Below are 17,027 nucleotides of genomic sequence, written 5' to 3' on the forward strand. Positions count from 1 at the left end.
TTGAGTTTTCTGTGAACTTTTCTTGAACTTTGCAAATTAAGGAAAAATACCCTAACATATCAAAAGGACATTAGCCTATTCATTATATATTGTTAGGTTGGTTAACCGTTAACCCTCTACTGCCAATGCTTGTTACCCGATTTGAAAAGCCCAATACACACACACTTGGTTGCGCGCACTCGTGTACTCACTGTGTAAAAAAAGAGAGCGCGCGCTCAGAGGCGGTCCGGTTGTCTCATTCTCTCGCAGCCAGTCTGAGCGGATAACGAAAGCGAACGGAGAAACAGATCGAATAGAACGGCCGAGCAACACACTGCATATAGCCTACTTCAACACACGGGATATAGCCTACTTCAGGGGTTGATAGAAGATTGTTTGCATCGACCGTCCAACTATTTGGAAGGTAATCTCTTTCTGAAACATTGTAACAACTGCACATTGAAAGTAACGTTTAAAGAGTCGATGGCCCGGGAGAAGAACGATATCCTCATGAGGAGAGGGGGGGGAGGAGGGGGTTGTGGGGTGTTCGGTGTCTTTTGTGCGGAGACGGGTCTTCTTGATGTGGGAAAGCTTCACAGCTAATATTTCACTCAAGCTGCTTCGAACGTTTTGTGTTGTGTTTATCTTGAGGCTATGAGGGCACATGAGGGCTCTCCGATTACCGTTAGGGTGTTATTTTTTTAGGCCTTCTCAATTATGTGGAGTGCACGCGATATGACGGCTGCTCCCCCAGCAGTAGACCTAGTGGATCAGTTATTCTGACAGCCCTACGTGACAACGGGGATTATTTACACACAAAAGAAATGTGCTCGTCCGTATGAATGACTGTGAGACCAATGCAACACGGGATTTGTTACTTTTTTTTGTTGTTGCAGATTTTATCATCACCGTCTCGGTATAAAAGGAGGACACTGAAAGTGTTTAAAGAGCGATGGCCTGGGAGAAGAAGATATCATCATTGGGCGGGGGGGGGGGGGGGGGGGTCATAGAACCAATAAAATAGAATATAAACAATGTTTTCTAGAAGATCATGTTTTGTATGCTTAGCCAATTAACAACATTCCTAAATTGCCTCAGTAGAAACCACCAATCTCTGTATCAGAAAAAAAAAATGTCATGTATCCAATTACTGTCTGTGTAGAATGTTGCCCAATGGATCCTGAATGTTCATGACCAAAGTGTGTGTGGTAGAACTGCACTTTGCAATAATTTAAAGATCTGTTATTATGCTCTTTCTGGAATGTGATGCTCATTTCAGCAACCATCTGCTCCTTTACAGTACCCCCCCCCCCCCCCCATACACACACTGCACACAACCCTCATTTACCCAAACAACTACTTCTCATTCTGTGAATGTTCAAAATACACTGCTTCACCTTGAGGGCTCATATGGTATGTTGGGAAATTACATTTCCTCAATGCGACCTTGTAGAAGGAGCTTTGATTATATAGGCTGTAGTGTGAGCTGGTCCATAAGGACAAGGAACCTGCCTTCCTTACTATATTGACCTTTAAAAGACCTGAGAGCTGGGAGGAGAACAGTATTTCATTCTGTTGGCTGTAGCTGGCTGGCTGTCTCTGGTGGTTTGGTTTTTAATACCGTACTTCTATCAGAATAGCTAAAGATTGAAGGACAACCACAGAACCAATAGTATTCTCACCTTCGACTGCTGTAGCTTTAGGCAGGTGTGTAGGAAAACCCCAAACCCTTGACTGATCTCTCTCTGTGTGTGTGTGTGTGTCAGAGCCAGGATGTCCAGTGAGGTGCAGCCCAGCTCAAGGCCGGACGACAGTCCCAACACCAGTGGGGGAAGCTGGGACGTGGAGCAGAGAGAGGTGGCCCCTCCGGTTCAGGAGCAGGGTCAGGAGAGGGATCAGACAACGCCCAAGAAGAAAGAGGCCAAGATATCCAGCAAGACTGCTGCCAAGCTCTCCACCAGCGCCAAGAGGTAGATCTGCAATTCTCTCTATTCTATTCTGTTCAGGTAGATTGTGTAATGAAGTGTCCTTGACGGTCTTGGTCATATACAATATGCATGTAGTGCATTTATGGTTTTTGTGGAATTTCTTTGGAATACAGCTCAAGCTCAACAATGGACTATCCAATATACTGAATGTACAACACATTAAGAACACCTGCTCTTTCCATGACAGACTGACCAGGTGAAAGCTATGATCCTTTATTGACATCACTTGTTAAATCCACTTCAATCAGTGTAGATGAAGGGGAGGAGACGGGTTAAAGAAGGATTTGAGACATGGATTGTATATGTGTGCCATTCAGAGGGTGAATGGGCGAGACAAACTATTTAAGTGCCTTTTGAATGGGGTATGGTATTAGGTGCCAGGCGCTGTAACGCTGCTGGGTTTTTCACACTCAACAGTTTACCATGTGTATCAAGAATGGTCCACCAGCCAACTTGACACAACTGTGGGAAGCATTGGAGTCAACACAGGCCAGCATCCATGTAGAATATTTTCAACACCTTGTAGAGTCCATGCCCCGAAGAATTGAGGCTGTTCTGAGGGCAAAACGGACTCTAGGAAGGTGTTCCATTCCGAGCCACAAATGTCATACGCAGTATAATACAGAGATTATATTGACTTAGATGTACCTTGAAGCAGTGGGTTTATTATAACCATCAATGGGTTATGAAATGCAATGGTCTGAGGGACATTAGAGAAAAACAAACAAAGTGTTTGTGTCAGAGAGAGAACCCATGGATGAGTGACCGTGAGAGAGGGAGGCCTGCATGTTCTGTAATTGGTTCATTTCCCCCTGGAATCCCTTGTTCATTCCCTCGTTTATTCTTCCCTCCATCTGCTCTTAACAGCCTGCCGCCTTACCACGTAAAATGTGCCACCTCATGAGAAAATACTGTAGATAAAATTAGAGCGTCTTGTGCATTCAAGCCTGGGAACGACTTACTCCATAACCGCAGTGATTGTATTACAGTTATACAGCCCCTTGCAGAAATACGTGTTTTCCCACTGCCTGTAAGGAATAGTAGGGCACAATGATTTACCCATAGTCTCCTCTCATCATGAACCAGAGAGTTTATAATCAATACAAGCGCACACAGAGGAGAGGAAGGGATCTGCTGTCGTTTGTTCTACTCTTCCTCCCCTCACTCGCTCCCTGAGGTGTGGTGCCTTCCTGTCAGCACTCCTCTGTGTGTGTGTGTGTGTGTGTGTGTGCGCGCGTGAATGTGTGCACTCCTCCATGGCGTGGCATTTGGAGAGGACCGAGGGAATGAGCCGACAGGGATGACAGGTGAAATGAACAAAAGGACCACCTGAGGTTCTCTCCCGCTCTGAGCGGTGGTGCTGGTGAGTGGTGGGGTGCCATTTCTACTGATGTTGTGACACTTCCCTGTCTCCTGATGTTGGAAGGCTGCTTGTCGTTGTCCTCCACCAAGGCTACAGCTGACTGTTTGTTTGGCTCATCTAACAGATAGTGTCAACAGTTGTTGTGAACATTGTGAATAGATGATTTAGGGTCAGGGGCTGTATGTATTTAGTGTCTCAGACTAGGATTTAGATCGGCACTCCTACTCTGAGACACTTAATACATTCGGAACCAGGATTATATCTCAATCTGTAGTGTTATGATTATTCATTTGGTTCCGTTCCACTGTTCTGAACCAGCAAAATTATGTTCTGAACCAGTTCAAATCCCCAAAAAGTAATGGTTTATATCGTTCCTTTCTGTTCCTTTTTAAACCTCTGAAATCTATTTTCTTTAACATTTAGCTCAACATGAAATTACTTCACCAATCAGTGCGGATAGAGCAGCTTGCTATGGAGCGGGCAAGCTATAACTAGTTGTTTACATGCATTGGACAGACAAGTGTAGGGCCCAAGATGCAACTTAAATGTTGTGGGTGGTGAGCGAGCGAGAGAGGGTGGAGGAGGAGGCTTGAAGTGCTGGGCATCTTGTTATGACATGTATTATCTTTATTAGGCCCACAGAATTATACCGAGGAGGAGCGGCTTCTATGAAGGAACTTTGAAGTGTCTTTGAACCTCAGAGAGGTGGCTTAACGTTGCACCAGAACTAGTTAGCTTGTGTGTGTGTGTGAAGTGTTACCAGAATTTAAATAAAAATGTACCTTTTTATAGTTAATAAATCCAATGTGAAATGTTATAACTATAGTATCCTTGACTAACATTGAACAAGTTAATTCATTCTTCTCTAATGAAAAAAATCTCTCCCTAATTATTGAATTTCTACATCAGTAAGCCACAGTAGCCTATGCTTTGGAGGGGGAGGGGCTTGTAACCTACACACACTTTGTTGCGTTTTTTGGGGTGGGGGGACAGGAAATAAGACCCCTGTACGTAAAAGAACATTATTAACCTTTTGCCATGCCTTTAAAATAACCGTTCTGTTTCTGGAACAGGATAGATCACTTTTGCTCGCGGTTCTGATTCTGTCCCTATAAAAATGTTGTTCGTATTTAGGTTGTGTTCCCTGAACCAGTTCCAACCCCTTGGAGAGTAGCTTGTTGTCAGTATTGGCTCCGTGTGAGTGGAATATTGCAGCCTTAATGGACGGTGAAGTAACTGATTGTAAAAAAAAAAAAAAACTGCACCTGCCTGTTGGGATCCTCAGAGCAATTCATTGGCATAGTTATGTAATGAGCAGTGCTGTGTATGGCAGTGAAACATGATCCCTGCCCTGATCCCGTCTACTCACTATACTAAACCACTGTTTATTTATGTATTCTTCCAGAAATACTTCCAACAGGGACTAAATCAAAATGTTTAGTTCACCCTGAGTCATTAAAATCCTTATCTCAATCTGTCTCATGTATTTGTCCAGAAAGCAGATATGACTCTTTACACAGCAAGGCCTGTCTGCTCTCAATGTCAATTTACACTTGCCCATGAAACTAGGTGAGGAATTCAACAGTGCGTCCCTATGTTGATATAGTCTGACAAGACGTATTCCTGTATTCAATCACAATTCTAGGTGCTCATTAGGACATCAATGAGTTATTCAGTGTGTACACTTACATATTGATTTTACTGGCAGACTTTATATAACACACTAGCTAGTCTGTTCCGCGTGTGTATAGCATTACACAGCCTCAATTCGTCGGGGCATGGACTCTACAGGGATGCTGGCCCATGTTGACTCCAATGCTTCCTACGGTTTGTGTCAAGAACTGCCACAAACCAGCACCCTTCTACCATACCCCATTCAAAAGTCACTTAAATCTTTTGTCTTTCCCATTCACCCTCTGAATGGCACACATACAGCATCCATGTCTCAAGGCTTAACACTCTTCTTTAACCTGTCTCCTCCCCTTCCTCTACACTGATTGAAGTGGATTTAACAAGTGACATCAATATGGGATCATAGCTTTCACCTGGTCAGTCTGTCATGAAAAGAGCAGGTGTTCTTAATGTTTTGTACACTCAGTATATGATCTGTGTGTGTGTGTTCCACCACATGTAAGTTCCATCTCTTTCCCCAGGATTCAGAAGGAGCTCGCTGAGATAACCTTGGACCCGCCACCTAACTGCAGGTAGGAGCTTGTTGATTGTCTGTTTTATGACGCTCTGTGCGTGTGTGTGAGCCTGTTCCGCCTGTTTTATAGTGGTCTGTGCGTGTATATGAGCATGTTCCGCCTGTTTTATGTGTCTGTGACACCTGAAGCACTCTGTCAGTCTGTGCTGTGCATGGCATAGAAGGAAAGGGGATTGTAAAGGGCCTGTGCTATGTTGGCTGAGTCACTCAGATGAATGGTATACAGATAGCAACCTTATTGTAGTGCTGCCTGCATTTACAATGTGGTTTCTCTGTCTGTTAGAATGCTTTTCCTTCAATCTGCAGTCCAACTCATCCCAAACCATCTCAATTGGGTTGAGGTCAGGGGATTGTGGAGGCCAGATCATCTGATGCAGCACTTCATCACTCTCCTTCTTGGTCATATAGCCCTTACACAGCCTGGAGGTGTGTTGGGTCATTGTCCTGTTGAAACACAAATGATAGTCCTACTAAGCGCAAACTAGATGGGATGGGGTATCGCTGCAGAATGCTGTGGTAGCCATGCTGGTTAAGTGTGCCTTGAATTCTAAATAAATCACTGACACACTATCACACCTCCTCCTCCATGCTTCACGGTGGGAACCACACATGCTGAGATCATCCGTTCACCGACTCTGCGTCTCACAAAGACGTAGCGGTTGGAACCAAAAATGTTCTTATTATTGGTGTCCTTTAGTAGTGGTTTCTTTGCAGCAATTCGATCATGAAGGCCTGATTCACGCAGTCTCCTCTGAAAAAATGTATCTGTTACGTGAACTCTGAAGCATTTATTTGGGCTGCAATTTCTGAGACTGATAACTCTAATGAACTTATCCTCTGCAGCAGAGGTAACTCTGGGTTTTCCTTTCCTGTGGCGGTCCTCATGAGAGCCAGTTTCATCATAGCGCTTGATGGTTTTTGCAACGGCACTTGAAGAAACTTTAAAAGCTCTTGAAATTTTCCACATTGACCTTAAAAACTTCTTATGGCTGGAGGCAGTATTGAGTAGCTTGGATGAATAAGGAGCCCAGAGTAAACTGCCTGCTACTCATGCCCAGTTGCTAATATATGTATATTATTAGTATATTTGGATATAAAACACTCTTAAGTTTCTAAAACTGTTTGAATGATGTCTGTGAGTATAACAGAACTCATATGGCAGGCAAAAACCTGAGAAAAAAATAGCACTTCCACCAGGAAGTGGGAAATCGGAGGTTTGTAGTTTTTCAACTCTTTGCCTCAACTCTTTGCCTCAAGTATACAATGTCTATGGGGTCATTTTCCTGCTTTTCCTAAGACTTCCACTAGATGTCAATAGTCTTTAGAACCTCGTTTGATGCTTCTACTGTGAAGGAGGGGGGGAATGGGAGCTGAATGAGTCAGTGGTCTGGCAGAGTGGCATGAGCTGGTCACGCGCGTTCATGTGAGAGTTAGCTTGAGTTCCATTGCATTTCTGAAGACACAGGAATTCTCCGGATTTATGTTAAAAACATCCTAAAGATTGATTCTATACTTCGTTTGACGTTTCTACGGACTGTTACTGGAACATTTAGACTTTTCGTCTGGCCTGCGCGTCATGAATTTGGATTACTGGGCTAAACGCACGAACAAAAAGGAGGTATTTGGACATAAATGATGGACGTTATCGAACAAATCAAACATTTATTGTGGAACTGGGATTCCTGGGAGTGCATTCTGATGAAGATCAAAGGTAAGTGAATATTTATAATGTTATCTGTTGACTCCACAACATGGCGGATATCTGTATGACTTGATTTGTTGTCTGAGCGCTTTACTCAGATTATTACATGTTGTGCTTTTTCTGTAAAGCTTTTTTGAAATCTGACACAGCGGTTGCATTAAGGAGAAGTCTATCTATAATCCATGCATAATAGTTGTATCTTTTAGCAATGTTTATTATGAGTATTTCTGTAAATTGATGTGGCTCTCTGCAAAATCACCGGATGTTTTGGAGCTACTGAACGCCAATGTAAACTCCGATTTTTGTATATAAATATGAACTTTATCGAACAAAACATACATGTATTATGTAACATGAAGTCCTATGTGTGTCATCTGATGAAGATCAAAGGTTAGTGATTTAATTTGATCTCTATTTCTGCTTTTTGTGACTCCTCTCTTTGGCTGGAAAAATGGCTGTGTTTTTCTGTGACTAGGTGCAGACCTAATATAATCGTTTGGTGTGCTTTCGTAAAGCCTTTTTGAAATCGGACACTGTGGTGGGATTAACAACAGGTTTTATCTTTAAAATGGTGTAAAATACTTCTATGTTTGAGGAATTTTTATTGTGAAATTTCTGTTGTTTTGAATTTGACGCCCTGCGCATTCACTGGCTGTTGTCATATCGATCCCGTTAGCTGGTTTCAAGCCATAGGAAGTTTAATGTCTTAAAGTAATGATGGATTGTCGTTTCTCTTTGCTTATTTGAGCTGTTCTTGCCATAATATGGACTTGGTCTTTTACCAAATAGGGCCATCTTCTGTATACTCCCGCTACTTTGTCACAACACAACTGATTGGCACAAACGCATTAATAAGGAAAGAAATTCCACTATTTAACTTAACAAGGCACACCTGTTAATTTAAATGCATTCCAGGTGACTACCTGATGAAGACGGTTGAGAGAATGCCAAGAGTTTGCAAAGCTGTCAAGGCAAAGGGTGGCAACTTTGAAGAATCTCAAATATCAAATCTATTTTGATTTGTTTAACACTTTCTTTGGTAACTACATGATTCCATATGTGTTACTTCATAGTTTTGATGTCTTCACTATTATTCTACAATGTAGAAAATAGTCCAAATAAAGAAAAACCCTTGAATGAGTAGGTGTATCCAAACTTTGGACTGGTGCTGTGTATAGTGTACCTATCAGAGCTGTCTGAGTTGTGAGTCACAGCAAGAGTAGAAAGAGAAGTGATTGGCCAGTGTGTTCACTACTAAGATCAATCTAGTAATGTTGCTTGCTCGCTGCTGTATTTGCTCCGACTCCCGCGGCTGGGAAAGGCACTCTTTTCACAATTTTCAATCCACAAACACACTGGCTAAGCAATTATAGTTGATTTTACACTAAGTCATAGTGGTAGGGGGTTGCTAAAATTCACGCCTGTCAATCAAGAGTTTCTGTGTGTTTTCATTGTGTGGGTCTTTGGCGAGTCAGCGTTTGTTGTCGGAGAGACTGACGCCTTGGGGAAGTAGTGTGTGTGTGTGTGTGAGAGAGAAGTGTTTGTATGAGCTGAGAAAGATGAGGGTATGGGTGATTGAGAGAAAATAAACTTCATGACTGAAAACACTCCCGTCACGGAATTAAAACTATTTCTCCCTCGTTAGAGTGTGTTTGTTATACGTCTCTTAGCGTGAGGTGTAGCCCTCAGCCTCAGCTATGGATAATCTCAATGAAGCATGCTATTATATTCACTAACAAAGGGAGAGGGGGGAAATAGATTTCATGGGGAGACATTTGTATTGAATATTACATTTGTATGAAAATTTGTTATTTGAAGGATGTCCACTCTGAAAGCAGTTTCATGACGAATGGATTCACTTCGGCGTCAGGCAGCGGCAATTTCGTCACCTCAGAGAGGTGTGTGTGTGTGTGAGAGAGAGAGAGATGAGTGAAGAATTGGCCACAGACTGCTGGAGTATCTTTCAGTACAGTGCACTGTGAGGAAGAGCTCTCACACAATTGAATTGTAGATTTCTGTATTGAATCCCTTTTGAGGTGTTTTGTTCATTCTTACAGAAACAGGCCCAAGCTCCCCTCCAAGTCTTCTATAAACCCATGTGGGGTTTTCTAGTGTTTGGTTTGTAAAAGTCGACACAACAATATAACATTTCAACGTGTATTTTGTAAGATAAAAGCAATGTGTGATTTTAATATTTTTCATACTTTTGGCCATGTAGTTTATGTGGACACCTGCTCATAGAACATCTCATTCCAAAATCATGGGCATTAATATGGAGTTGGTCCCCCTCCTTTGCTGCTATAACAGCCTCCACTCTTCTGGGAAGGCTTTCCACTAGATGTTGGAACATTGCTGCGGGGACATGCTTCCATTCAGCCACAAGAGCATTAGTGAGGTCGGGCACAGTCAGCGTTCCAATTCATCCCAGAGTTGTTTGATGGGGTCGAGGTCAAGGCTCTGTGCAGGCCCAGTCAAGTTCTTTCACATTGATCTCGACAAACCATTTCTGTATGGACCTCGCATTGTGCACGGGAGTACTGTCATGCTGAAACAGGAAAAGGCCTTCCCCAAACTGTTGCCACAAAGTTGGAAGCGCAGAATTGTCTAGAATGTCGTTGTATGCTGCTGCATTAAGATTTCCCTTCACTGGAATTAAGGGGCCTGAACCATGAAAACAGCCACAGACCATTATTCCTCCTCCATCAAACTTTACAGTTGGCACTATGCATTCGGGCAGGTAGCGTTCTCCTGGCATCCACCAAACCCAGATTCTTCCGTCGGACTACCAGATGGTGAAGTGTGATTCATCACTCCAGAGAACGCATTTACACTGCTCCAGAGTCCAATGGCGGCGAACTTTACACCACTCCAGCCGACGCTTGGCATTGCTCATGGTGATCTCAGGCTTGTGTGCGTCTGCTCGGCCATGGAAACCCATTTTGTGAAGCTTCAGACAAACAGTTCTTGTGCTGACGTTGCTTCCAGAGGCAGTTTGGAACTCGGTAGTGAGTGTTGCAACCGAGGACGGATCATTTTTACGCGCTTAGGCACTCTGCTGTTCCGTTCTGTGAGCTTGTGTGGCTTACCAGTTCACGGCGGCGCCGTTGTTGCTCTTAGACACTTCCACTTCACTTTAACAGCACTTTTATAGTTGAGCGGGGCAGCTCTAGCAGGGAAGAAATTTGACCAACTGACTTGTTGGAAAGGTGTTGAAAGTCACTGAGGTCTTCAGTACGGGCCATTATTTTTCTATGGAGATTGCATAGCTGTGTGCTTGATGTTATACACCTGTCAGCAACTGGTGTGGCTGAAATAGCTGAATCCACTCATTTTAAGGGGTCCACATACTTTTTTAGTGTATATGGCTGCAATACACCATAAGGATAATTTATGGTAGCCTACACAACACATTAGAAGCAATGGAGGCTCCTCAGAGGTGGAAGAGGAGGACAATGTCCCTAAGTGAATGTCTTAAAAATAGAAATAGTGAAACATTGAAGAAATAATTATTTTCAAATAAAACTATACAAAATATATTCATGTCACCAAATAATTGATTAAAACACACTGTTTTGAAATGAAGGTCTAGAGTAGCCTTAACAGCATTCTGTAGGGTAGCACCATGGTGTAGCTGGAGGACCGCTGGCTTCCGTCCTCCTCTGGGTACATTAACTTCAATACAAAACCTTGGAGGCTCATTGTTCTCACCCTCTTCCATAGACTTACACAGTAATTATGACAGGTTGGAGGACATCCTGCGGAAGTTATCAGAGCTCTTGCAGCATGAACTGACATGTTGTCCACCCAATCAGGGTCAGAGAATGAATATAGTACTGAAGGCATAAGCTACAGCTAGCCAGCACTGCAGTGCATAAAATGTAAAAAGGAGAGAGAAAGACCAATAGTTGAAGAGTTTTGAACAAATGTAATTATTTAAAAGTAGAAGCGAGAGGCTATATTTTGTTGTATTTTATTATTTTTCACTTAGCTAGTGAATACATCTAGCTAGTTAAGCCTATTCAAACACCAGGCTAAAACAGAGAGGGATGTAATGTTAGCTAGCTGGCTATGGCTCTTCCAAGTCAAGGTAAGCTTTTGGTTTTATTAATTTATAGTGGGCACTGAAGTCCACAAGCGAAGAGTAAAGGTGAGAGCATAGATTTGAGAAGGGAATTGTACAAACAGCATGATAAATTTGCTCATTGTATTTTTATTTTTTAACCTTTTATTTAACTAGGCAAGTCAGTTAAGAACAAATTCTTATTTTCAATGACGGCCTAGGAACAGTGGGTTAACTGCTTGTTCAGGGGCAGAATGACAGATTTTTACCTTGTCAGCTTGGGGATTTGAACTTGCAACCTTTCGGTTACTAGTCCAACGCTCTAACCACTAGGTTACCCTGCCGCCCCTTTTATGTGACTGCTATGATAGTGTGATCAGGGTTGTATTCGTTCCACCGATTCTGTTGAAAAATGTTTGTTAAACGAAACAAACGGAGCGAAACGGGGATAAACATACCTGAATTTATCCAAACCTCTTGTTTGCAACTGCTGGACTAATAATTACATTGTAGATCAGCTAGATTTAGGCAAGGGTGTACAAGGCAGTATTGAATGTGTCACTGTCACCTTGATTACTCAAAATTCTCTTGACTTCTGCACCTAGTTACATTGTAAACTTTAATTCATAGGTTAGGTTGTAGCAACCTCATGATGGGTATAGGGAAAATTTGAGTATTGTGTAGTAGCCTAAACCTATTGATGTTACATTTGAGCTGGGTGAATGGAATGTGAATGACTGTCATCCAATATTCTGTAATAGAAATATGGCCATGCTCCTAAAAAAACTATATATTGTCCTCCCTCATCCCAAATGTCACCAACCACCACTGATTCAAAGATACGAGGCTAATTCCCTTCTTGGTTTGTACTGTGTTCCTTTTTATAGAGCAACAGGTAGAAACATCCACCATATGTTTATCAAAGGCTGTGTGTTCTGCCTGTCCTTACATACGTGACTAATTGATGTGACAACAGTATTAATACTCACTGTAAAGGAGGACAGGAAGGGTGAGAGGCATCATATGTGAGGAGTGGACACTGACGCTCGTTAGCTTCTCTTTATTTTTTCTCCATCCTTCTCCTTCTGCAGCGAACCACTTCTGTTCCTCCTCATTTCAATAAAACACAACTATCACTCTCCCTTCCTCCCCCTCTCGGTCTGTTTTTCATCCCTATTTTAAAGAGAGGAGAGGGAGTCGTGATACTTCCCCCTTGAGAAAATAAAACATTCTAACTTTCAACAAAACGTGTCTCATTTTAAAGAATGTATTTGGCAATTAGCCTTGTCCAACACAGGACTAAGATTGAATCGTACTACACCGGCACCGATGCTCGCCGGATGTGTCAGGGCTTGCAAACTATTAGACTACAAAGGGAAGCACAGCCGCGAGCTGCCCAGTGACACGAGCCTACCAGACAAGCTAAATTACTTCTATGCTCACTTTGAGGCAAGTAACAGTGAAGCATGCATGAGAGCATCAGCTGTTTTGGACGACTGTGTGATCACGCTCTCAGTAGCCGATGTAAGTAAGACCTTTTAAACAGGTCAACATTCACAAGGATGCAGGGCCAGACGGATTACCAGGAAGTGTACTCCGAGTATGCACTGACCAACTGGCAAGTGTCTTCACTGACATTTTCAACCTGTCCCTGACGGAGTCTGTAATACCAACATGTTTCAAGCAGACCACCATAGTCCCTTTCCCCAAGAACACTAAGGTAACCTTCCTAAATGACTACCAACGTGTAGCACTCATGTCTGTAGCCATTAAGTGCTTTGAAAGGCTGGTCATGGCTCACATCAACACCATTATCCCAGAAACCCTAGACCACAATACAATTTGTGTATTGCCCCAACAGATCTACAGATGATGCAATCGCTATTGCACACCAAACTGCCCTTCCCCACCAGGACAAAAGCAACACCTATGTGAGAATGCTATTCATTGACTACAGCTCAGCGTTCAACACCATAGTGCCCTCAAAGCTCATCACTAAGCTAAGGACCCTGGGACTAAACACCTCCCTCTGCAACTGGATCCTGGACTTCCTGATGAGCCGCCCCCAGGTGGTAAGGGTAGGTAACAACACATCCGCCACGCTGATTTAACACGGGGGCTCTCAGGGGTGCGTGCTCAGTCTCCTCCTGTACTCCGTTCACTCATGACTGCATTGCCAGGTACGACTCCTAACACCATCATTAAGTTTGCCAATGACACAACAGTGGTAGGCCTGATCAACAACAATGATGAGACAGCCTATAGGGAGGAGGTCGGAGACCTGGCCGTGTGGTGCCAGGACAACAACCTCTCCCTCAACGTGATCAAGACAAAGGAGATGATTGTGGACTACAGGAAAAAAAGGGCCGAGCTCGCCCCTATTCTCATTGACGGGGCTGTAGTGGAGCAGGTTGAGCGCTTCAAGTTCCTTGGTGTCCACATCACCAACAAACTATTATAATCCAAACACACTAAGACAGTCATGAGGGGGGCACGACAAAACCTATTGCCCCTCATAGGTTGAAAAGATTTGGCATGGGTCCTCATCCTCCCAAGATTCTACAGCTGCACCATCGAGAGAATCCGGACTGGTTGCATTACTGCCTGGTATGGCAATTGCTCAGCCTCCGACCGCAAGGCACTACAAAGGGTAGTGCGTACGTCCCAGTACATCACTGGGGCAAAGCTTCCTGCCATCCAGGACTTCTATACCAGGCGGTGTCAGAGGAAGGCCCTAAAAATGGTCAAAGACTCCAGCCACCCTAGTCATAGACTGTCCTCTCTGCTACCGCACGGCAAGTGGTACCGGAGCACCATGTCTAGGTCCAAAAGGCTTCTTAACAGCTTCTACCCCCAAGCCATAAGACTCCTGAACAGCTAATCAAAGGGCTACCCAGACCCCTCTTTTATGCTGCTGCTACTCTGTTTATTATCTATGCATAGTCACTTTAAACTCTACCAACATGTACATATGACCTCATACCTCAACTAACCGGTGCCCCCGCACATTGACTTGTACCAGTACTGTTAATTATTTGTTACTTTTCTTCTTTTACTTAACTTCTTAAAGCATTGTTGGTTAAGGGCTTGTAATTCACTGTAAGATGTTGTATTCGGCGCATGTGACAAATAAAATTAGATTTGATATGTTGAAAGGAAGCAAGCCAAGCATGCAGGACGTGGATGATATTATGGGATGTTATGGGGATATTTTCTCTTGTTTAATCAAGTTTGTCACCCGAGCAGAGAGTAATTAATTGAATGTGACAAGCGCTCTGCAAGTCTATGTAAATACTGTGTGTGTGTGTGTGTGTGTGTGTGTGTGTGTGTGTGTGTGTGTGTGTGTGTGTGTGTGTGTGTGTGTGTGTGTGTGTGTGTGTGTGTGTGTGTGTGTGTGTGTTAATTACCATTTCCTTTCATGGTGGTCCTGGCAGTGTTTTGATAAGAATCCCCTTTGGCAGAAGGAAACAATGTGGATCCCCTGGAGGATTGCTCACTCTCTCTCTCTCCCTCCATCCATAATCCCAGGAACATTGTGTGTTGTTCCAGAGTAATCAATTCTAAATGAACACTAGTGGTAAGTGATGAAGTGGAATAGAAAGCATTGAGGCATACCGTAACCGAGAACTACAGAAGGAGAAAATATCTCATTCCACACTGATTTTCAGGGCGGTGGTAGTGTGTGATTGACTAATACATGCCTCAAATTCCTTTGCAGTGTAATTGACTTACATCAGTCTCCCGGTTTCAGACATAATCAGATATGAGCATTCAGATGGGAATGTTATCATCTTGTTGATGATAATATACACCGAAGGTACAAAACATAAGGAACACCTTCCTAATATTGTGTTGCACCCTCTTTTGCCCTCTGAACAGCCCTAAGTTGTCCAGGCATTCCACAGAGATGTTGGTCCATGTTGACTCCATTGCTTCCCACAGTTGTGTCAAGTTGGCTGGATGTCTTTTGGGTGGTGGACCGTTCTTGATACACACGGGAAACTTGAGCGTGAACAACCCAGGAGCGTTGCAGTTCTTGACACAATCAAACCGTTGAGCCTGGCACATACTATCATACCCCGTTCATCTTTTGTCTTGCCCATTCACCCTCTGAATGGCGTACACACACAATCCACGTCTCAAGGCTTAAAAAAATCATTATTTAACCCGTTTCCTCCCCTTTATTTACACTCATTGAAGTGGATTTAACATTAATAAGGGATCATAGCTGAACCTACCAGGTACAATGAACCTACCAGGTACAACCCCAAATCTGTAAACACAGGCACCCTCATAGATATCATCCTAACCAACCTGCCCTCCAAATACACCTCTGCTGTTTTCAACCAAGATTTCAGCGATCACTGCCTCATTGCCTGCATCCATAATGGGTCTGCAGTCAAACGACCACCCCTCATCACTGTCAAATGCTCCCTAAAACCAGACACCTAGGTATTTGTAGTTGTCCACATATTCTAAGTCAGAACCGTCCAGAGTAGTGATGCTGGACGGGCGGGCAGGTGCGGGCAGCAATCGGTTGAAGAGCATGCATTTAGTTTTACTCGCATTTAAGAGCAGTTGGAGGCAACGGAAGGAGAGTTGTATGGCATTGAAGCTCGTCTGGAGGTTAGTTAACACAGTGTCCAAAGAAGGGCCAGAAGTATACTGAATGGTGTCGTCTGCGTAGAGGTGGATCAGAGACTCACCAGCAGCAAGAGCGACATCATTAATGTATACAGAGAAGAGAGTCGGTCTGAGAATTGAACCCTGTGGCACCCCCATAGAGACTGCCAGAGGTTCAGACAACAGACCCTCCGATTTGACACACTGAACTCTATCAGAGAAGTAGTTGGTGAACCAGGCGAGGCAGTCATTTAAGAAACCAAGACTGTTAAGTCTGCCGATAAGAATGTGGTGATTGACAGAGTCGAAAGCCTTGGCCAGGTCGATGAATACTGCTGCATCTTATCGATGGTGGTTATGATATCGTTTAGGACCTTGAGCGTGGCTGAGGTGCACCTATGACCAGCTCTGAAACCAGATTGCATTGCGAAAAAGGTACAGTAGGATTCGAAATGGTCAGTGATCTGTTTGTTAACTTGGCTTTCGAAGACCTTAGAAAGGTAGGGTAGGATGGATATAGGTCTGTAGCAGTTTGGGTCTAGTATGTCTCCCCCTTTTGAAGAGGGGGATGATCGCAGGAGCTTTCCAATCTTTGGGAATGTCAGATAATACGAAAGATAGGTTGAACAGGCTAATAATAGGGGTTGCAACAATTTTTGCAGCTCTTTCAGAATCTCAGCTATCTGGATTTGGGTGAAGGAGAAATGTGGGAGGCCTGGGCGAGTTGCTGTGGGGGGTGCCGGGCAGTTGACCGGGGTAGGGGTAGCCAGGTGGAAAGCATGGCTAGCTGTAGAAAAATATATATAGATATAACAAACTGACCCTAGCCCCCCGACACATAAACTACTGCAGCATAAATACTGGAGGCTGAGACAGGAGGGGTCAGGAGACACTGTGGCCCCATCCGAGGACACCCCCAGACAGGGCCAAACAGGAAGGATATAACCCCACCCACTTTGCCAAAGCACAGCCCCCATATCTTCAACCACCAACTTACCAACCTGAGACAAGGCCGAGTATATCCCACAAAGATCTCCGCCACGGCACAACCCAAGAGGGGGTGCCAACCCAGACAGGAAGATCACATCAGTGGCTCAACCCACTCA

The 17,027-nt window shown here is 43.7% G+C and overlaps 1 protein-coding gene across 1 annotated transcript in view; it reads left to right on the plus strand.

The window, feature by feature from the left end:
• Window positions 1–200: 200 nt before the first annotated feature.
• LOC139373598 (ubiquitin-conjugating enzyme E2 E2-like) overlaps window positions 201–17,027 on the plus strand; it is a 51,769-nt gene continuing 34,942 nt past the window's right edge. Inside the window, exons 1-3 of the mRNA XM_071114284.1 lie at window positions 201–403; window positions 1,746–1,949; window positions 5,484–5,534. Coding sequence (XP_070970385.1) covers window positions 1,753–1,949; window positions 5,484–5,534 — 248 coding nt within the window. The 5' untranslated portion in view covers window positions 201–403; window positions 1,746–1,752. The remainder of the gene's footprint in view (window positions 404–1,745; window positions 1,950–5,483; window positions 5,535–17,027) is intronic.

This window comes from Oncorhynchus clarkii, chromosome 18, assembly GCF_045791955.1.
Source record: "Oncorhynchus clarkii lewisi isolate Uvic-CL-2024 chromosome 18, UVic_Ocla_1.0, whole genome shotgun sequence".
Classification (NCBI taxonomy): Eukaryota; Metazoa; Chordata; class Actinopteri; order Salmoniformes; family Salmonidae; genus Oncorhynchus; species Oncorhynchus clarkii.